We start from the raw sequence: 22,638 nt of genomic DNA, 5'->3' as shown, positions 1-22,638 counted from the left end.
CAATATGCATTATTGTAGCGGTACTTTGAACATACAAATCTGCAAAGTTGGTCTTGATGTGGATCAAATTGATATGATAGTTTAAAATGTGAACAATGAAAAATTAATGCCTCAAAACACTAGAACTACCATATTTATGTGAATTTGCTCCATATCAAGACCACATTTTCTTTGAAAAGGGCCAAGCTTTTTGACACTATTCATGAAAAGCACTATAACTCCGTAAGGGTAAAAGATAGAGTGCCAATTCCAGGAGCCAATTTTCCTCAAACAAGTGGTACAAAAATTTCTACCATTATAAACGGGACACACTGAATAAATATATTCTTTATTTGCATTTCTTTATTTCACAAATATCGATATTTCAAAGCCAATATACCCATCAATGTTCCCTATAACCTTATTTGATTGTAAGATTCACAGATGAGAGACACATTTAACACCAGAAACATCGATACATATATAATAAAGAGAACTTTATTTGCCTTTTAAGAAGATATCAAACCTTTTAAGAAAACAATCTTTTGCTTTGAGTAGGAATCTGAAATGGGTCCACGCTTTCATAAGAAGTTATATTGTCAGTTTCTGATAACTTTTCAATTTTTTAAACTATTGTAAGGTGATCATGAAGTATAGATAAAGAATATAATGTTTAAATTTCAGTATCAAACGCATTAAAACCACAACGAAAATTTGTTATAACTGGCTTACTACCGTCGACACTTTACCAATTAAAAATGGAAGCCCACAACGTAGCTGGAACTGCAAATGCGGAGTTCTCATTCGTAACACTAACCAAAGACGGAGAGCCACCTCCACCAGAAGTAATCCAGAGGGGGCACAGGGCGACAATTTTCTATGGAGATGTAAACTTGCTAATACCGGGAGTAGCAATTCTATTCGGGTTAATCTGCACCATAGCACTATCGATAATGTGCTATAAACATAGTATGTCCACGCTGGAATATGAACTTTTACATATTTAAAATTAACCAATAGATAAAATTTCAGGACAAAGCAATCGCATTCAGAAGGAAACAATGGAGAATCGACAAAATAGTGAAGCTCAACGTGAAAGATACTACGCCACAATCCATAAGGTTTCCTTACAAAATAACGAGAAAATTCCTGGTAAGATACGCAAATTGTAAATGTGGTCAAGCTGAAGTTTTCCAAATTCTTACAGAAACTTCAGAGGATATTTCGCCGTACGCTACATTTCAACTATCTGAGGCCAGTACATTGGCTCAGCCTCATCACACTGGTCCAGCTAATACTCTCCTGCACTCGTTCATGTATCATGAAAGAGCTTTGCAGGAAGGTTGCTCTTCACCACCACCACCTGCGGTACTTAGACAACTGCAAAATTCATCACCATATTATAATATTGTGCGTTTTCGTTTTTTATCCAATTGGCTAGAACAAATCAATTTAGTTCGAAATTAAGTATTTCTGTGTTTATGACAATTTTGAAATCTTTGGTTTGTGATTTGTAACCAGTAAAAGGTTTCTGCACAAATCAAACTAAAGATATTCAAAAGTAGTAAATTGCGGTAATACACTTGTCAGTAATGTAGCAACTAATATGTCTTTTTAGGCATCTAAGGGTCGCAGAAGACATTCAAGGAAGACAGAACCAGAAAGTGAGGAATCTGACTCGGACCAGGACCAGTTAACATCTAGTCGGACTGAGTCCTCTAACCAACTGGATGCCAAAATCAAACACAGTAGGATTGAAAATCGTTATTTTGCCAAATACGCTATAAAATCCGCAGGGTTGAAATGTAATCTTCTAAATTTGTGCCATAACATAGCGGAGCATAAACGTATAACCACCCCCTCATTTCAAGAATTTTACCGTTTTTTTAGATTTTTCTTCAAACCTAATTTAATTTTTTTTTAATTAATATAGAACTGATAAAGGTAAAATTAAAAGGTTAAGTTTCTTTTATCTCATATACCTCAATATACCTTAATTTAAAAAATAATGAATTTTTTTGATCAAGTTCTAAAAAATAACAAACCAAAACATTTAATAATCGTCAGAGCTTCTATTAATAACCTGAAACATCCTTTTAGGCATACCGAATTGAGATAAAATTTTGGAGTAATTTGAGTCCATAACGAAGTCCGCCGCATTTGTATTCTGCCACCGGCTGATACTATTTCTTTTCGTTACATACATATAAAGTTCATTATGCTGCCTTCTGCGGTGGACGTACGTTTTGGTGAACCATGAGATCTTGGTGAATGTCAGAGCATATAGGAGGGCTAATTTGTAAGTAACACAGTCTTCCATCACACTTATAAGTGAGAATGAATGCCGCCTTAACCACAGTCAATTGAGGTCCTGGAGATCGATAAATAATCTTCACAGTCACCTGGAGAACGTTATCACTGATAAGACTGTAAGCATATTTCGCCCCAGTCGCAAAAAAGCCGAAACGACTGAGTTGACCATGAATGTAATCTAGCATCGGAACAGGAGAATACTGTATACCTAGCAATGCTGCACTTTCAAAGAATGCGAGCACGCGCTTGTTATAAGTGCACTCGAAGTATTTGAGGAAAGATCTTACTGTTCGCTGAAGATCTCCACGTCCTCCGGACAAAACAACGTGAAAGACGTCATAGATAGCAAGTATTAATATTGGTAATATTATCGGCGGCAGAACATAACACTGCCAAACTTCGTTTTCGACTCCAAATTCCTTCAAAATTTCGCCTCAATGCATCATCGTCGTCATCGTGGCACTACAACATGACGTTGGGCCCCGGCTGTCTGGATCGTCGTCCTCCAATTATCTCAGTCAGGTGATCGCTTCCACCAATCCAGGAACACTAGTAGTTGCTTGACGTCTGTATATATTATGCTCTGCCATCGTGCCCACGGTCTTCCTCGTAATCTCACACCGCCGACACGTCGTTCGTTCATAACTTTCATCGCCCAGTCGTTGGGCATGGCCTGCCCACAGAATGCATTGTAGTTCAAATAATTTCGGGACTTCTAGCTCTTCGTACAGCCCATACCATGGTACCAAATTTGCGAAATGCTCCGAAAATTTGCCGAAGGTCTTCCCTTTCAAATGTGGTTTTTGAAGACTTGGGTTAGGGTCCAGGTTTCGCACCCACAGCATAGCACTGGTCGTGTGATGGTTTTGTATACGCGGAGCGTCATGTTTCTGTGCACATGCCTCGATTTCGTTATGGAAGGACCGAGAAGTCAGTAACACTTCGTCAAAATATTTCCGTTCCTTACGTCTGATTATTATATTCGAAATTCGCCGAAGTTCGTCATGTATTCCTTTACTGGCTCTGGTTGTACGTTGGTTCTCCCCAGAGCTCGTGTACATTTGTGTTGCTGATGTTACGTAGCATAGGTAATAGTTTTTCCTCCAGAGCGGTTGTATATGCCTGCGCCGTAGCATTGCTCAGGAGTTTATTAGCCGCGAAAATTTTGGTATGGCTGATTCCCGATTGCGCCAATATGTTGCCTTCACCAAGTGATGGTTTGAATCGCAGTTTCATCCTCGATAGGATCGTACATCCAATACACTGTATGCCTATGTTTTATCAATGAAGACGTGGTCAATTTGGAATTTGGTTGGCAGTATATGCGACTGGTGATTTCCAGGTCTGTTTGTGAATGCGTCGATGCGGAGAGCATCTGGAGCTTACGACAAGATTTCTATTGCTGGCGAAGTCAATTATTCGTTGACCATTATGATTGCATTCCGCATGGAGAGTGTGTCCTTCAGTGGCTCCCCGATTCAGCTTTCGTTTCCGATGTTGGCATTAAGATTTCCCTATAGTATTTTGACATGGTTTATTAGAACTGTAGTCAAGGCGTGCACGTTTCTGAGTCATAGGTTGAAAAAACGAATCCCGATGCGGATCACAAATCAATTTTCGTTTGAAGTCCGTGACCTGCGGCTTCAGCTGTTTGCTCACTATAAATGCAATTCCTTGTGGCCCCATGGTTTGCCGCTTTTAAAAATTCTGTGCGCATTCATATCACTTACCCATCCGATTTATTTGTGTTTACAGAACTGCAATCACGCTCAATTTGTAGATATCGACCTATTGAGGGAGGGCCTTGACAGTCCCTGGTTTTTTCAGGGAGCATACATTCCAGGATCCGAAAGAACAGTCCATTGGCCGTTTCTTTGGTCATCGTCGTTCATCCGTCCAACCTGAGGCAAACATTCAAGGTTTTTACATGGATGGGTTGCCGATCCATCGCAAAACCCTATTCAGAAGCGACCACGGTGATAACTACTTCAGGTGGTTCGAAGCGTGACAAAGTTCAACGATGTTGAAGGTCTGGCTAGGTACTTCGCGACATCCTACTCTCACTCAGTCAGGCTAGAGTTATCCCCCCTTTTTCATCCATGGCATTGGACAGGCTACGTCAGTACCATGTACCATTTTGCGCTGATAATATGCCCGTCTGATAATTGCTATTAATTTCTCCAAAATGCCCTTCTGGGTATACATTCTGTCAGAAGCCTTCGTGCTCCACAATGATCCGAAGGGTGTTACTATGGTCATTGCGAGAATATCTATAGCAAAAACCTGCATGCTCTCTCTCAATCAGTCTTTTGAGGTATTCTACGATTCGTTCGAGGATCATTTTATAATTTTTGGGAACGAAGGGAGCACGGAAACACCTATCCCATCGCTGCACTCAAGATGAGTGTTTCTTTTCGGGATCTTGACAATGCTCTGCTTTTACTGGTTACTGGTAAAAGTCTCGGATTCCCAGGATTTACAAATAAATAGCAACTCCGCAAAGACTCTAAGGCTACAAGGAATACCTCCACAGTGAAACTGTCGAACCGAGATGATTTCCCTTTTGTTTGTAAGAGCAATCCGCATCGCCATGTAACAGTAGCTTCCATTTTGTCTGCAAGAGCTGAAACTTGACTAGATTCTATGCGTTTGGGAAACCTTTTAAGGTGATCCTTCCGTCGTTTAAGCAGCCCACCATTTGATTGACGAGAAACCCGTTAATATGTTATGTTAGCTATTGAAGATATTGTCGTTCAGTCACAAAGATAATTCTCACACTGTCAAAAGACATCATGAAAGTGGGCCATGTTGAGTTTCGCAGACCGAAACTCCCCACTCATTTGAGAAGATAGGACGCGAAGTGAAGGCAAATGATGAATTCTTTTAGAGGTCAACATCAGCGCCTCCTTTGTCTCGTACATTCAGAAGACAACTCCTAAATTAACTCCTGGTCGTGCGGTCCATTTGATTGGATGTACGTACCACCCGTCTATTGAGAAGTTTCCCATTCTGCACCGGAATCTCGCACTCAACATTCTGCCCGATGCTGATTTCTACGCCATGATACCGTACCTTGTGGAAGTAGTAAGGATTAATCTCACATCAGAATTACACTTAATTCTAGTAGACTTTGCAAAGAAGGGAAAGAGTTATTCCCAAGGTACACAATCTCACCTCGATTAATGCTGGAATATCGAGTCTATATGGCTTAAGTTGGAGCAAACAAGTGTTCTGGAGGACCATCGCTGGAGAGCGTTAGGGCGTTCCAGAATCGAATCATAATCCCTTGACAAAAGCAGCCATGGTGGAACGACCATCTGGGCTGTGTGCTTTGGAACATTATTGCTCAACTTCAATGGAAATGGGAAAAATAGGTGCAAATCCTCAAAAATCGACTCTTAGACCGATTTGTTTGACGGGGTGCAAGTGTCGGAGCAGGTATCAGGTTTGGCACAATATTTTTCCTCTATTCAGGACTACTATGAATCAAAAATCTTCCGCAAGATTCTACTCAAGATGGACACTTTGTTGCAATGTTGTACAACATGATGTTGACTGTTCATGACGTTAAAAGCCGTGCTGTTATTTTTCCTTTCGTTCTGTATCTGCATTTCCACAAAATGTGGTATTTTGGGGATTACCAGGTAAATTGATGGTTGGTAGCAGAAATTCAATGAAAGCCTTTTTAAAGGCGTGTATATACCGTCTATCTGTCTGTCACAAGCACTTTTTTTCAAAACAGCTAAACCGATCCGAACGAAATTTGGTGGACATATGGGAACTATGAAATTCAACGCATAAAGTCATTAACATAAATTGACATGCAGTTTAAAGGGAGGCTTTCCATACAAGCAAAGGGGGGATGTAAAGTTTTTTTTATCGAATATAGCCATGTGGGATATCAAATGAAAGGTTTCAATAAGCATTTATAGAATCTAATATTAGTTTTGGCATGAATTGCAATGTGCGCGAGTAAGGAGTCACACTTAAAGAGAGACAGTGCTCATTTTCTTAAGGTATCTAACCAAAAAATCGGAAAACAATCAGGAAGGTGTGCTTAGATGAAATCTAGGCCTCAAAATATGTCGTATTTCGATATCTCGTCAAATAAACTTGCGAATAATATATTACTAATTTTTATAAATTGACTGAAAACCTCCCTTGAGTTCATCGTAGGAGTAGTACGGCATAGAGGGCAGTATCGTGCATAGGCATACCAAGTATCATCAAAATCCGGCTATTAGTGTGCGAATTTACCGGATCCTAAGCCATACAAATAAGATACTAACGTCATAATTAACGAGAATAATTGCCATTCGAATGAAGTATGAAAATTCCATTCATGAATCTACTTCTTCTCAGTATTTTCTGTATCTGTTGTAGGTTAAGTTCTTCGCATTTGCTAATAATATTCAACACTGACTGTGAAGCGTATGAGATTGACTATTATCAATACAGTGCTTTCCATCAAATTATTTATTTAAATGGGTTTCTAAAAAATAAAAGGCAATGGAATTTCTAACTATGTACGGAATTGTCATGTACTCATCGTTGCTCACATAGAGAAATACAAAACCTTTTATACCTGAAGCGTTAAGCTTCTGGTTTCTCGACTTGTTTACAGATTTAAGGTGTTTATTTATTTGTTTTATTTCACAAAGTGAAAGCTGTGAGTAAACACAGTATGTTTTTTTGAAACCTCTCCTCCAACCTTTCTTAAAAATTGCGAAAAACCATGTTTTATAAGTTATAAAATTTTTGAACAAAATGGCGATGGCAATAGCTTCCAAACATTAGATTTCTCGTCCAGAATCGTTTATAATTGAGACTTTTTTGTTCCACAATTATGAAATTATTTGGATATGTACACAAGATAATTCGTTGTGAAATCGTCCAATGCCGTGAAGAGACTGGCTTCTAGGTGTAAACGAGGAATATTGTATCGCAATAGTCTAGGTGCAACGTCTAAAAACTTTCCCTGGAAAATACCGGGCGACTTTATTCCTAGGTAAAGCGCTTACGGTACAAGTCATACGCTGTTTAGGTATCTGGATATTTTCATCGGTACCTGCTCCAATATGGCTGGCTTCATTAGCTCCCCTATCCATTACATTCAATTTTCTCCGAAGTGATCGATGAGATTGCAATTTTATGTATGTCTGCCCGAGGTCCAATCCGTTCGTGCTTCTAATGCCTCACTTGATATATGTTTCGATCACTCATGTTGATGAAGTATATCATTGATCAAAGAAGATACTTCCGCAAAAGTCTTTTAGTGAATGCAGCAAAACTTCTACAAAAAGCTCGTCTTGTTATAGGGCAAAAACTTAGATGCAACTCGACAGCTGTCACCTTATTTTTGTAAACAGTAACCAAATTTTCTTTAAAGTTATATAATATTGATTGTACAGGTTCTGCAAGGCTGATTCAAAATTTTTCAAATCAATTCAGAGTTTTCCAAACTAATTTCAGAAATTTCCAAACTAACTTTAGATTTTTCTAGGTCAATTTCCGAATTTGCCATTTCAAATTCAGATTCTTTTAATTGGCATTTCAGAATTTTTTCAAATTCTACACCAAATTTCTACCACTCGATAAGGATGGAGCTCGAGTTATTTGAAAAAAATCTGAGTAACTCATTTCATTTCATTTTTCAGTCGTTATTTGTTTTAATGAACGATAGTATTCGGTCTGGGAATATAATATAACATAATATAATATAATATAATATAATATAATATAATATAATATAATATAATATAATATAATATAATATAATATAATATAATATAATATAATATAATATAATATAATATAATATAATATAATATAATATAATATAATATAATATAATATAATATAATATAATATAATATAATATAATATAATATAATATAATATAATATAATATAATATAATATAATATAATATAATATAATATAATATAATATAATATAATATAATATAATATAATATAATATAATATAATATAATATAATATAATATAATATAATATAATATAATATAATATAATATAATATAATATAATATAATATAATATAATATAATATAATATAATATAATATAATATAATATAATATATAATAATATAATATAAAAATATAATCCCCTTTTTTCATGACCTTTAAGATAGAAAATCGTGTCCTTGTGATTGCAAATTATTTTGTCGTTTCCTTTAGAAACTCATCAATGCCCACTGACAACCGAGAGGACCTCCCAAGTATTATGAAGTTTAAATTGTGGAGTTGCTATTACTTTTAGACACTCACCCGTCCTAGAGAACCCAATTGGGCTAGTACATCCTCAGACCAGTCCATTAAAACAAATAATGATAAAAAATTGATAGGCAACCCAATTTTTTTCCAAAGAATTCCAGATCCATCCTCAGTGAAGTAGTCTGAAGTTGAAATGGAAAATTCTGAAACTGATTTGGGCAAGTCTGAAGCTAGTTTGGAAATTTCTGAAATTAGTTCGAACAGTTTGAATTGTTTTGCAAATTTCCGAATTTGACTTGCAAACCCCATATATTAAGTTTTTCGAAAATATTTTCGACTTATCTACAATTTTTTCCCCATATTTAACAGGAATGGCTATATTTTCGTATCATGTAACATTTGAACTTTTGTTTTACCCCTGTTCATTAACATCAATTTAAACGGAATTTTCAGGATTTGGTTTTTCGGTGTTACAAAACTACAGAAAAAATTATAATTTTTAGAAAATTCGAAAGATGGTCGGGATGGTTATATATAGTATTATATTTGTACATTTAGTTAGTGTATGAAATTAAGACAGTTCAAACCTGTGGCATTTTATAACTGAGAAAAACTAAAATTAAATTAATTCAACTTAATAATTCTCTAGGCATAATTTATCATGGCACCCAATCGAGTACATCATCCGATCTTTCACCTATGTCCGAGCAAAAATCGCTACCAAGACGCGGCAGATCAAGGTACCATCAACAACATCATTATTCAACCAACACAACACCAAGACACACTAAATCCTCAAATTTGAATGCAAATAATGTCACCACGCTCTTGTTAACTTCCCCACGTAGTAGTAATAATAACAAAACCACCAATAATAAATCAACCAGTCAATCCCAATCAAAACAACATCAACATCAACAACAATCACCACCAAAAATCATACAGTGTGGAGGTACTACTACCGCCCTAGATAGTACCCAAACAAGTGTATGCAAATCATCAGCCTCCGCCCGCATGCCGTCCCATTTTCGCCCAATACCCCACAAAACTATACCATCTGACACGAACCTATCAATTTCTTCAATATCAACCATTCGCAAAGGTCCATAGCATGCTACCGATCGGTCGATCAGAAGTCAAATATCACTACCTAGAAATTGCTCTGAGCCCATACTCTAAGCTTTTAAACCACTCACACTCGAGGGCATCTGCAAAACCCCGTTTTGTTCACTTTCTGATAAGTAGTGTCATCAGTGTTAAGCACCTGGCATCCAGCAATGCGCTGCTACTTCTGAGATGATCCGACATTGTTTTCAAATTGCATTTGTGCGTAACATCATCACAGTTTCAGTATCTTTTGAATTTTGTTATCTTCATTTGCGATCCGGCACAGGCTTGCTAAATTGATAAATTCGTAGAAACTTTTCAAAAGCTTTCAAAAATAAACCACAAATTAATAGTGATAGTGTGATATGATACCAGAAGATTATCCTGAACAGGGGTACAATGAGAACATTACTGCCACTACAATTACAAGACAATACACCAGGTGGTAACTTCCATCAGCTACCCTTAGAAGGTGGAACTCCAGATCGGCCTGAGCTCTCGGAGGCGGAATGCGACATCGACACCTTGAAAAAGCTGAAGCTGGGAATGCGCTCATCGCTCTGGTCACGTCCTGGTGGCAATAACCAGCACCAGTCCCAGCAGCACCAGCAGCCTCCGCCGTCAACCATTCAACAGGCTTCATCGCATCCCTCGGATTACTCGATCGCCGTATGAGCACAGCCCCTCTGCCACCACTCAAAAGCTCACAACAAATGAATAAAAATTTACTTTTTTATATACGCTTTTCAAAATTCAAAGGAAGAAGAATAGATTTATTTTTAAATTCATCGAAAATATTTTTATGAGAACAGATACTGTAAAATATAAGTAAAAATTACTGAGAATGTTTCGGACAAAATCTACAAAATTTACAATAACAAGACAAAGAGTACGCGTTTGAGTTTCTGTTTTACAACCAAAAAGTGAACAAAATTTACGATACCACATATTTTAAAACGTTTCGGAAACAAAGGTGCCAAATTTCAAAAAAATCTAGTCATAAGTTCATTGTTTACAAAACGTTTCGGAAATTTTCATACGGTAGATGCATACAAATAATTTTTATACTAATATTCAACAAAAAATACAAAAAAAATGTGAAAATATGCTAAATTCACGGTTTGGAGGGTAAAGCCAAACATAAAATAATTGACCCAAGAAATTAAATTAAATCAAATTAAAGTCAAAAATGAAAACAAAAACAAAAGAAAGATGATAAAACGACAAAATAGATTTGTCTAGCCTAAAAGTAACGATAGTCTAGAAGGGTAAATTTAAAGAAACAAAAATGTTAAAATTTAAAACTTTTAGCTCAACTTTCTACAATCAAAAACTTAATATATGATCACGTGAAAATTTTAGACGATTATTTAAAAAATGTTATAGTCTCCAATTGGAAAGTCTGATATGTTTACGTTGAATTGAAGTTCTTTACAAGTAAATTGTTTAATTTCAAAATTTCTTGTTGAAGAATGAAAGAGTTGGTCGGAATTATGTATCTTTTATAATGCAAAAGAAACTAATTCAGTTTATGTTCTTTTCCATCATCTTTTACATTGAATGCTATTTGAATCTAAAGTATGGGAATGGATATTTATTACCCGTAAAATACATGATACAAATTTTTATTTTAGCATCTTGTTTCAAATTTGTATTTAGATTTCACATCAGCGCTTGAAATACACGAAATCACGAAAAATTGTTTTTTTATATCTTAAGCTAGTACAAAAAGGTTAAAATTTCTGAACACACAGTATAAACCAACAACTTCAAATATGACAAGCTTTGTAGTCTAATGATGCCATAACCCTTGCGGGAATAGCTTATGATTATACTATTGCAAACAATTTTATGTTATAATTCCATAACGGAACCTGATGGTATTGGATTTATAGAGTAAGAAAGTATATGTAGTCGATTTCAGAATAGAAGGATATTTGTTTGAACTCCTAGCCATATTCAAAAAAAAAAAAAATCAAGTAAAATTGATTTTAGGTATGGCGTACAAGTACCCAAGGATGGGCTAGCCAGTTGCAAGACTAGTATAAATGCGTATCAGGAACGAATGCGAAATTCCTAGTCGTAAATTAGCAAGTAAAGTCCAAGGAAAAGGACCTAGCAAAGCACCACTCAAAATATGGGAGAAGTTAATTGACAAGTAGAGCTGATCGGCGGATTTGATTTATCAAGCTATTAAAGAGAAAGGAGGTTAAAATAATGGACCAAAAGGTCCTGGTAAATCTTTTGTTAAAACTTCTATATGTATACTTAGAGCTTGATTCATCTGATTTTCAAGAAGTCAGTGGCCTCTCATGGTGTCGATAAATCTTTTCACCTCAGATAATTCGTCAAATTCCAATTCTGGCAAAAATCTCTTAATTAAACTAATTTTCCGTGTACCATCTAACAAAGTCATATATTCACCTTCTGTGGATGGTATTATTCACCTTGTATATGACAGTCTAGAAATGAAAGGTATAGCCCAATCTGCTTCGTCATATCTTTCCAACGGTTTCTTTGTAGAAATTTCGGCAAAATGCGTTAAATCGACTTAAAGCGCTAATTGTATTAACTATATCAAGCTTTGCAACTACAGCCAGATACAGACACATTTGTGTCTTATGTTTCATTCTCATTTTGTTAATTATCTGGTGGTGTTAATGGGTGCTTACTGGCTTTCATTCAGCAGTTCCGAAACGATTTAAGAACTCTTTAATGCATACCTTTAATTCAGATCGATTATTTTGCGCTTTTCTGGAATTTATATTTCATTATAGTTCCTGACAAAATCGCTGCCTTGAAGGGCAAGCACAATTATAGTGATCATACATTTTTCGATACCATTTTTATAGTACGATTCTTCGAGTCTTTAGCCTCAAAGTAGGCCTCAATTTCGGCGAATATCTCTTCATCGCCCCGTAGTTTCTTTCCAGCGAGGAATCATTTGAGGTTTACGAACAAGAAAAGGCGCTAGCGACAGGTCTGGAGCATACGGTGGATGCGGAATGGTTTGTGACACCGTGCATTGCCTTGATAAAGGAAAAGGCACTAAAACAAGGAGATGGACAGAAAAACTCTAATACAAGACTCAGGATGTTGCGAGTGGCTCTAGTTTCTATAGCTTATCCTCCACAATCAGTATGGTAACATTCACCGCAATGAGCCTCGGTCATTTATGTTGTTTTCGGATCCCTTCTGCCTTTCTATGAAACGCAGGCAATCGAATGCTATCTGCTCCTGTTGACCAATATACTTCTTCCTTCATCAATCTTCTACCATACGAGTCTCATCTAGGGGAAATTCCTTCTCAAACACATTCTGCCAAAATGGCATTACTCCAGTACCAGTAGAGTGAATTAGAGGTATTTTCGACGATCATCATGTCCACGGAGTAGCGTTTTCTTAAGGCAACCACACTTCCAACGCAGGTGCACAACTTTTTCTGTTCTATTGATAGGAAGCCGCTAAATATAAATTGTCACTCTGAAAGACTACCCGCTCAATGAAGACAAATGGCGTTTTATACACTTCTGCTATAAAGATTATTTCCATTCGTCAGTTTCTATTACAGGAGTCTCTCCCGGAGAAAATTCCTGATAAACCGAATTGCACTTCTGACGATTTGGCCATTACTTCAGCAGTAGCCAGCGGAGTTAAAGGTACTTTGGGCGATCAGCGTCACCACCATATTGTATTTTCCGGAGGGAACCTCACTATAAGCTAGGTGTACGACCTTATTTATTACATAGATGGGAGAACCCCTTCTTCCCTCTCACCATTAATTAATCAAAAGTGCTTAATGGAGTTGACTTCAGCAGTCAGATTGAAATCTTTGCTTCAAATTCGATCCAATCCAATCCCTAAATCGCCAGGGGAATTCCGGTAGTTCCCCTTTGGTCGCTGAAGATATCACTCAGGACCAACGCTTCAAGTTCATTCTTTCTTTGTGACGAAAAGATGATATTATTATTCGGAAGGATATATTTGGATAGATCACTTGAGAAGATTTTGGTTTAACAGCCTTAATTAATAATAATAACAATCGTTGGCGCAACAATCCATATTGGATCAGGCCTTGAAGTGTGTTAGAGCACTTCATTCAAAACCGTTACGGTACACTATAGGATTACAGTACCCAATAGGAGGCAATGCGGTCAGCATTGCGCTCGTCCGAGATTACTACCCTGATTTGACTCAGGTACTCATTCACAGCTGAGTCGCCTGGTATCCGGCGTTAAATCACCATACAAATTCCACTGCCACCAGCGAGATTTGAACCACGACCTTCCGTACAACAGCCTTGTGCTTTAATTATAGCAGCTTTTTAGCATTACCTTATTGGTTCTTTTTCGCCTCGGGACACAGTTTTCTGCAGCTTCCCACTTATTTTTACGTATAACTCCCTTAATTAGAGTAGTATCGTTACTTGGCATCTTTGTTTCAGCTTCCTCATGCCCGTCGACAAAATTGTTCCGTGTCGGAAGTTAGACTACCTAAACGTATCAATTGTCTGGTTCTACCAGTTGCTCAGTTCCTTATTGGAGAGCAAACGCCACCTTGGTACGGCTGTGCTGTGTCCCTTATTTGAGGCAAATCTCGCAATTTTAACGCTATTCCTCTCAGATTATCATCGCTGCGTTTTCAACGGTACTCAATAGTTTTTGCCAATGAAGCACCCAATTTAACTGCCTACACAATGAAATCCTCCTGAATTATTTTAGGGCTGCGATCACTAGCATAGGTATAACACGAAAATCCTCAACAACTATTCGCCTTTTATTACTGTTTTATTGTTAAGCGCATAGCAGCTGTAGACGTGGATGTCGTCAATTTTACCTTTTACAAAATCTACCCCCGGAAGCGCACGCCTTCTTGAATTCCTTCTTTCATACATGACATGATGATACATAATATCGCAGCGTTACCTGTTCCGCCTTCTACTCAAATAGCGCTGCCACAATTATGACACGATCACTAAATTACCGCCATATTCACATTCGGCTTTAAAACGAATGAATTTCATTTACATCATCCTTATTTATCTGCACAGTTCCTTGCTATATTGCTTTTCGTCAAATGCGTAGAGGCTAATTTCCTACTAGGTAACCTCATCTAGATCCTTGCATTGCATGGTTTTCTCCTATTCAATTCCAACATCAAGTCGCCTTTCTATCACTCAAAACTCCTAACTATTTACCCGCCGGCACTTTTTGAAGAATATTAGTTTCAGTTCGAACGAATCTTTCTTTTCTTTTTAATATCTACTCACCTGAAATTTGGTGAGAAGACTTACGTATACAGTAAGTTACATCGTTGTTGATCGAATTGAAGGAGTGTCCCATTTTATGCAAAAGGGGGTATTACATTTTTATTCACCAAATATTGTCATGTGGGTTATCAAATGAAAGGTCTCACTTAGTACTTTTCAAAACTTTCAGTTTTGACAATCAATTTACAAGGAGAGAGAGCGGGGGCTCTAAAAGGGAGATTTCTTTCACGGGGCCATTCTCGGAACCAACCACAGAATTTGCAAATAATCAGGAAGCTGCCACTTTATGATGCATAGGCTCCGAAATACCCTTCATACCGGTATCTGCATATTATCTATATCTGCAAATTGCAGTAATATAGGTTATGATATAGAGCGTGATCCTACCGTGTTTTCTGGAAATCGTGCTATTACTAACAAAGGTATAATTTGTCAAATTCTAAGATTTTGAGAGTAGCATGGATATTCTGACATGATACATGTGTGTACATTACGTGCTAAGTACTAATGGGGCAAATATTTCTATATAAGAAATACACAAAACCTTTCATACCGCGTCCAGCTTCCGGTTTCTTGATTTGTTTCTTATTTTCCCCGATTCTCCCGGTTTTCCTGGGATTTTTGAGTACATTTTTCCAATGGCCCTCTTTGCTTGCATCTCAAGAACTTATTTGCGCGGTCTCTACCTTCCTCTTCGAATTTTTTCTTTGGGGAGAAAATTTCAACTCTATCCAAGGGAAAGGGCACTAAAACAAGACTATAGCAAAAGGCACTAAAATAAGGAAATGGACAGTAAAACTCTAACACAGGACTCCGGATACTACCGATCTCAACCGTCGATATCGAGTGGTCAATTACCGCCTATCTTTAATTCGATTGATCGTTCAAAGATTTTGTCGGATCTGGAGCGAGGCATGTAGCAATTAGCAATTAAAGAACTATTATTGTTCTTACAATCAAATGGGTATTTAATAGTCATTTGGAGGTCTAAAGAGAGAAAATCGATGCATTAATGCTGATTTGTTTTAAAAGCTTGGAGAAGCCTGCGTAATGTGGAGTGCTGAGATCATAAAAAATAGTTTTCAGGAAGCTGACGCTTCTAGCATCTTCTCCATTTAATAATTTATAAAATAGTTCGCTCTTATCAGCTCAACCTTTACGTGGTTATTAATGCCAAAGTGGTTCAGATAGGACTTTTGAGGAAAACTTCTGCATTTGATAAAAGCGTTCAAGGCCTCTTTTCATTAATTAACAAAAATCATATTATATACAATAACTAAGAGAAAGAAGAATTCAATGAAGAATTGAATGAAATTAGCACAGTTATCAAAGCCTTATTCTAGGTTGATGACTGACATACAAAGCTACAAAAAGGTTCAATATGTTAACGAACAAGACACCAAATATATTTCCTTCCTACAATTGGAATTCTTCCTATAAAATTCGCAATAATCAAATAGTTCTCAAACGTTCCAGACTTTTATAAATATTTTGATGGAAATTAAATTTCTAAATATTCTAAACATTCCCTTAATGGTTCCAACCAATGTACAACCATTCTTCAACATATATAAAAATTGTTATAGAGAATCTAAATTGTTTACAATTTCCTGAACTGAAGTAAGTCAAAAGCGTCTTTTTTCTAAATTTACAACTAAAAAGAAGGCAAACGAAAACGAAACAATATACACTCGTAACAAATTCATTAGCAAGCTCAATCAAATTTATCGCCAATAAAATAGCAACCGAATAGACTTGAACATTTCTAAGACACTACGACAGCGTCCTCCTAAATTATGAACAGAATAATATATTTCCTATGATGCAGCCAATTCAATCATTTGTTTGTACTAGAAATTTATATTGAATTATTTTCGAGCAACAAAAACGCAATATCAGTTGCTACAAACCATACTTGAAATGTCGACACTTTTTATGAAAATGTTTATTATAAAGACTGACTTTTTTATTAAGTAAATAAATTTATTGTACATTATTAGAGAAAAAGTCTAACTGTAAAAATATTATATGTATGTACATTTGATTATATTTAATATCGAATCGAAGACAACTATATGAAGTAATAGGGAAAGCCTCACACAACATACTACTATGCGAACAAAAAGTTGAGGCTCAAATTGCAATTTCTTATAAACAAAGGATAAGAGAAAATATTACAAACTTGCAGAACTGTATATTCAAAGTATTTGTTGAGAATATCGTACTTACTTTTAATAGAATTAGCGACTCTCGAGTAACTCTTCAAAAGGCCAAATCAAATAGTAAGGAATTAAAAAAGTATAAAATAGAAGATAACTTATCAACGCTAGATTCTGTACACTTAAACTCACATAACATAGAACAACCACTATCAAAAATAATACTGCTCTGAATAATTTATAAGAAGATTTTCCTCTTGATATTGAAATTACTAACAATAAATACGCCAATAAACAAAACATACAATTTCAAACCGTACTTATCTAAATTGTATCAGAAGCAAACGCAATAATTCTCTCATTTGTAGCAGTGCTTAGATTTCAGATAGAATGAGTAAAAGAATGGTAATCACAAGGAAATTTCTTTTTCAAAATGTTATTAATTTCAATAACTTTGGATTAGCCATCATCTCATAAATGCAATTTTAGCACATCGAACAATACGAATTTATGAATCAATAAAAACTGACAACAAAATTGCCAAATCCAATGCTAAGAAATCAAATTTATCATTATTGCAATAGAATTAAAAAGGAATATTCTCTGTGAAGGTTCAGAGATAGTAAGCCTATTCGAAGTAGTATCAGGAAGTCTATCCAAACATATATGTTCTTAAGCATTATGGATTTTTGAAAAATAATTTAATTTGGTCCAAAGTGTTGCTTTCCCCAATCCACAAAAATGACGATAAACATCAATTCACACTTCAACCTTTTTAAATAAGAAATTTCAGTGCGGATATTTCGTATCCTGAATCTACTTCGAACGGGGGCAGTGTAATTATAATATTTTGAATTATTATGCATAACGCAACCTACATAAATCAAACTGTATATTGAACCCAGAGTTGTGATACGTGTAACACAATTTACAATAATAATGGAAATAATGTTAAATAGAGTTAAATGCAAATACAATAAAAAGACACGAACATAAATGTAATTAAGAAAACAACTACCTATTTTATATTTATTATGAGTCTCATCTGATAAATTGAAATCCAAAAGGAAGACTGGTCCATAATCACTTCTTTTCACAAGTTCACACAGGCGTCCTGTTCTCGGATACTTGCGAAATCTAGCGTGTTACTTTCATGACCAACTATCAAAATAGCAAGTAAACTCCTGCAAAACTACACTAAATCCTTCAAACTACCACGCAATTTGGAAGAAAGTGGCGAAACGGATAATCCGGTCCTAGCTTCCACAGCGATGAACCAAACAATCTACTAATAACAATAAAGCAAAGAAATATTATATTATATAGTTTTTAAGTGAAGGATAATTTTTTTGTCGTAGCAACCATTACAATGTAAAATTAATGAGAAGAAAGCCCAGCTATGTAGTGACAGTTAGATTGAATAATTTTATTGTTTCTAATTGAAGTTTCGATAGAATCAAAGGAAATTCTGATGTAATCAAATAAATCGTGAAAGTACTCCGAATAAAACCAAAAACAGTGAAAACATTCCTTATACTAACATAAATCAGATATTTGTAAATAAATATAAGCAAACTATACTACTGAAAAGAAAGACTCCATCAAAAAGGAGGTCCGCTCATTGACCAGCTTTCTTTATACAAATCTATTCAAGTCGTAACAACCTGACCCGAAAAAACCAAAATGTGCGCCAAGCGCGAAGATATCAAGTTGAAAGAAGTAAGCGAAAAAAATAATGAGACGAAATAATAGATTCATCACAAATTGTTGTATTTATTATTTTAAGGGAAAAATATAAAATATGTAGCAATTCAGGAATAGTTTCAATCATTTACTATAGCATTTCAACAACATATGCGAGGTTACAAAATTTTCTATCAAGCGTGTCCCCTCGATTAGATAAGGAGACCTGTTGTTATAGTTTCATTTGGTGAAACACCGAATGTATTCGATTCTGGTGAAAGATCATATCAAGTATCTAAGTAAAGGTACGACCCCATCAACGCGACGCGACCACAAACTGCACTGCTTGTCAAAATATCTTTATATGGTTTTGTAGGCAGCAACTCCGCCATGTTATTAATACATTAAACTGGTCCCAAGCCCAGGTAAGGCAGGGTGGTTTGAGGCAACATAATTTGTACTATCTTCAGTAAAACAAAAATAAAATGCTGAAATCCGGGAAACAATTAAGTAAAGTATTGGAGTTATTCCACGGGCCCTGGTCCTGTCGAGAAATTGGCAAGGGTTCTTGACGCATGGACGGGGTCAGCACGTAAGCAAAACAAATACGTGTCTGCACGTTAAATGTTGGCACCCTGACTGGAAAGACCACGGAACTCATAAGAGCTCTCGCAAAAATAACAATTTTCGCAAAAACAACAATTTTTTATTTCCTATAATGAGTAAATATAAACTTATAGCTAACTTAAGGACTACCTTAACAGTTAAACTTAATCTAAGGTATAACATAAAGCTTAACCTAACTTATTACTAACAGGTTATGTACAGAAAATATCTACATTGCATTTTGGAGGAAAAGTTGGAAAAAACCTCCACTCGTTGAGCATATATTAAAAAAAGGGGGGGGGGGGGGGAAAGGACTGGGATAGGATGGGTGAGGTGCGGGGGAGGGATGGTAATTAAAAGCTGGGAGGGGTGCTAATGATGGGAAGGTTTAAAAAATTGGGAGTCGGAGAAGTTGCCCGTGTAGAAGACTACTCTGCCTAGGGAATCGAACAGACGGTTCTGTGACTGGAGGGAAAGGAGGATCTGGGGAAACAGATGAGTCCGGAGAAGGTTATCGTCAACGTTCTCAATCTGCATGGCATTGGCGACAAGAGGATTGGGATGGGATTGGCACTTGGTCAGGAAGTTGAGGGCAAGACGAGCAAGGAAGGCATCGATGCGTGGTGCGTGGGGTTTGGCAGGATTCATAGAGGATCTGGTTGGAAATGTACTTCGAGCGGTCCTCGTTCTTAAAGATGTTGGCGCAGTGGCGAAAGATCCTGCGCTCTCTGAGGCGGAGTCGCTCCATTTGGGATGGGGAGAAATCGGACCCTAAAATGAATCCGAAGATGAGGAGTGGCCGAATGAGCTGTTTATAGAAAAACAGCTTAACCTTTTTTGTAGTTGGGATGTTGTATTTAAGGATAGGATACAGGGACCAGAAGGCACCAGTTGCACGGCCTAGTGCCTTCGTTATGTGTGGTACGTGGGAGAGGCGGGAGTTCATTGTCACCCCGAGGTAGGTGACTTCTTTAACCGTGGGAATGGGCTGGTCGTGGATTGTGAGTGATAATGATCTGGTGTCACTCCACATCTTCGGTGTCATTCTCTGTCTCCATGTAAGACGATGGTCTCACACTTTTCGGCATTTAGGGAAAGTTTCCAACGGGTGAAATAGTTCGTCTAAATAAGCATTCAGACGCGCTTCACCACGGGAGATGTCTTTGGTGGTCGTGTATATGATTAGGTCATCCGCGTATTGGAGGATCTGGATGGGACACGGGTGTGGAGGTGGTTTGGGGATGTCTGTGGTGAACAGAGAGAAAAGGGTTCCAGACAGTACTGAACCCTGGGGAATGCCGGCGGGGCAAGTATAGGACGAGGAAAGGTGCTGCTGGATGTTGACTGAGGATTTCCGCCCATCTAGAAAGCTAAGAATTAGCTTACAGAGGTGCGGATGGAAGTTGAGGATTTCGAGAAGCTTGTACGTGAGTCCGTATTGCCATACGGAGTCGAAAGCTTTCCTTAGGTCAAGGAGACAGGCTATGGTGGGTGTCCTCCGATTGATACACAGTAGGATATCAGTCTTGAGAACAAGCAGTGCTTGCTCAACCGAGTGTTTAGTTCGGTTGGCGAATTGGAACTCGGGTAGGGTGTTGTTGGAAGTGCAATGCTCGTCTATGAGGGATTTGATAATCCGCTCGAAGATTTTGGTGGATGAAGAAAGGATGGAGATAGGCCTGTAGCTATCAGGATTAAGTGGATTAAGGTTCTCTTTTGGGACGAGAACTATGCGAGCATTTTTGCATTCGGTGGGGAAGTGTGCGTTGAGGATGCACTGGTTAATGATCGAGGAGAGTGTGGTGGAAATGTTGGGGGCGCACTTTTTCAGAACTATGGAGGACTCATAAGAGCTCTTCTCAAAAGGCGCATTGATATCTGCGCTCTGCAAGAAACTCGATGGTCTGGTGCCAAAAGCTGCGACATAGACTCAATACGGTGTTGGCATTACCTCAGAGGGTTTCCGTGATGCTAATGAAGAATTCGAACGATATGATGATCGGCTGATGAAGCTCACCGTTATATCAGCTGATCGCACTATTCACTTCTTCACCGCATACGCATCACAAACGGGCCGACCTGATGCCGGGAAAGATGAGTTCTGGCAACTTCTGGATAAAGAGACTTGTAACGTGCCTGTTGACGACTATATCATCATGGCCGGCAATCTTAATGGTCATGTGGGTGAAAATGCAGACGGTCACAGGTGTCATAGGGGAAAGGGGTTTCGAGCGCGCAATGAGGGTGGCGAGCGCATAATTGATTTTGCAGACACCCACGACCTTGTACTTATGAATATCATAAAACGATTGTTTCTTTTTCCTAAATTTTATAGTGGGAAGAGTAAAACAGAAATCAACTATATTCGCATAAGATGCCGGCATTTTACCACCGTCACTGATTTCAAAGCCGTTCCCTATGAAACCATCGCACCTCTACATCGGCCGTTGATTTCCGTCCTGCCAATTAAGCCACCGACAAAACAGCGTGAAGATCGCACTGGCGTGCCAGGCATTAAACGGTGGTGATTTCGAGAGAAGAAATGATCTCACTTACGGGATTACCGACCATTATGAATGTGGAGAATCGTGAAAATAAGCTAAAGATACGATTCACAAAGCGTCCTCTTCAACCCTCGGGGTCACCAAGCCAAGTTTCTCGACGATAAAACCCGGGAAGCAAAGAAAGCGATCGTTGTCACCCGAGCGACCCATTAAAAATATTTTTACGATAAAATTGTGGCATCTAGTGATGTGGCGCATCAGGATTAACAACATTCGAAATTTAAATTTCGAATGTTGTTAATTCGACCGACAGATGCCACCACCGGTGTTCTCCTTGGCGTAGTAGGCCTGGCCAACCAATTTACATTGGGAAAAAATAATTGAACATAATTTTTCAAGTCAGTTCACAATCGTTCACGAGTTGCTAGCGTTTTTCATCTAAACTTTCCGCATTCATTTATGTGTAATTTTACACTTGAATTATAACCAACCTTATCATTTTGAGAAAACAGAAATATAATTCGAAATACAAGAAAAAAATTTTATTTGTCATTCTTTTGGGGCAAATTCGTGCAGATCTGAAAATCCTTGAATCCAAACTAATTTCGTGCATCAGTAGCGAGTATTTGTCAGAAGTAATTCAAAGTACTCAATACATTTAAAAACTAGACACACACGAGAGAGATCTGTATCGACTTACCAAAAACCGAAACGAACGCAGACAGGATATTGAACAAGAACAAGAACGCTACTTTGCTTACTGACCGTCGAGCCGCGACGGA

At 37.3% G+C, this 22,638-nt stretch overlaps 1 protein-coding gene across 11 annotated transcripts in view; it reads left to right on the top strand.

Annotated features, from left to right (window-relative positions):
* Nucleotides 1-11,247, top strand: part of LOC119649256 (Down syndrome cell adhesion molecule-like protein Dscam2) — a 252,363-nt gene extending 241,116 nt beyond the window's left edge. For 3 of the 11 annotated variants that reach the window (XM_038051330.1, XM_038051327.1, XM_038051326.1), the window contains 5 exons: nucleotides 664-948; nucleotides 1,012-1,131; nucleotides 1,187-1,389; nucleotides 1,598-1,727; nucleotides 9,178-9,973. In XM_038051330.1, coding sequence (XP_037907258.1) covers nucleotides 664-948; nucleotides 1,012-1,131; nucleotides 1,187-1,389; nucleotides 1,598-1,727; nucleotides 9,178-9,638 — 1,199 coding nt within the window. In that variant the 3' untranslated portion in view covers nucleotides 9,639-9,973. Of the gene's footprint in view, nucleotides 1-663; nucleotides 949-999; nucleotides 1,132-1,186; nucleotides 1,390-1,597; nucleotides 1,728-9,177; nucleotides 9,974-10,027 lie in introns of those variants that run through there. The other 8 variants (XM_038051338.1, XM_038051337.1, XM_038051328.1 and 5 more) reach the window with 6 other exon arrangements.
* Nucleotides 11,248-22,638: the final 11,391 nt, after the last annotated feature.

Source organism: Hermetia illucens, chromosome 2 (genome assembly GCF_905115235.1).
Source record: "Hermetia illucens chromosome 2, iHerIll2.2.curated.20191125, whole genome shotgun sequence".
NCBI lineage: Eukaryota > Metazoa > Arthropoda > Insecta > Diptera > Stratiomyidae > Hermetia > Hermetia illucens.
This window is presented reverse-complemented; position numbering and strand designations above follow the sequence as displayed.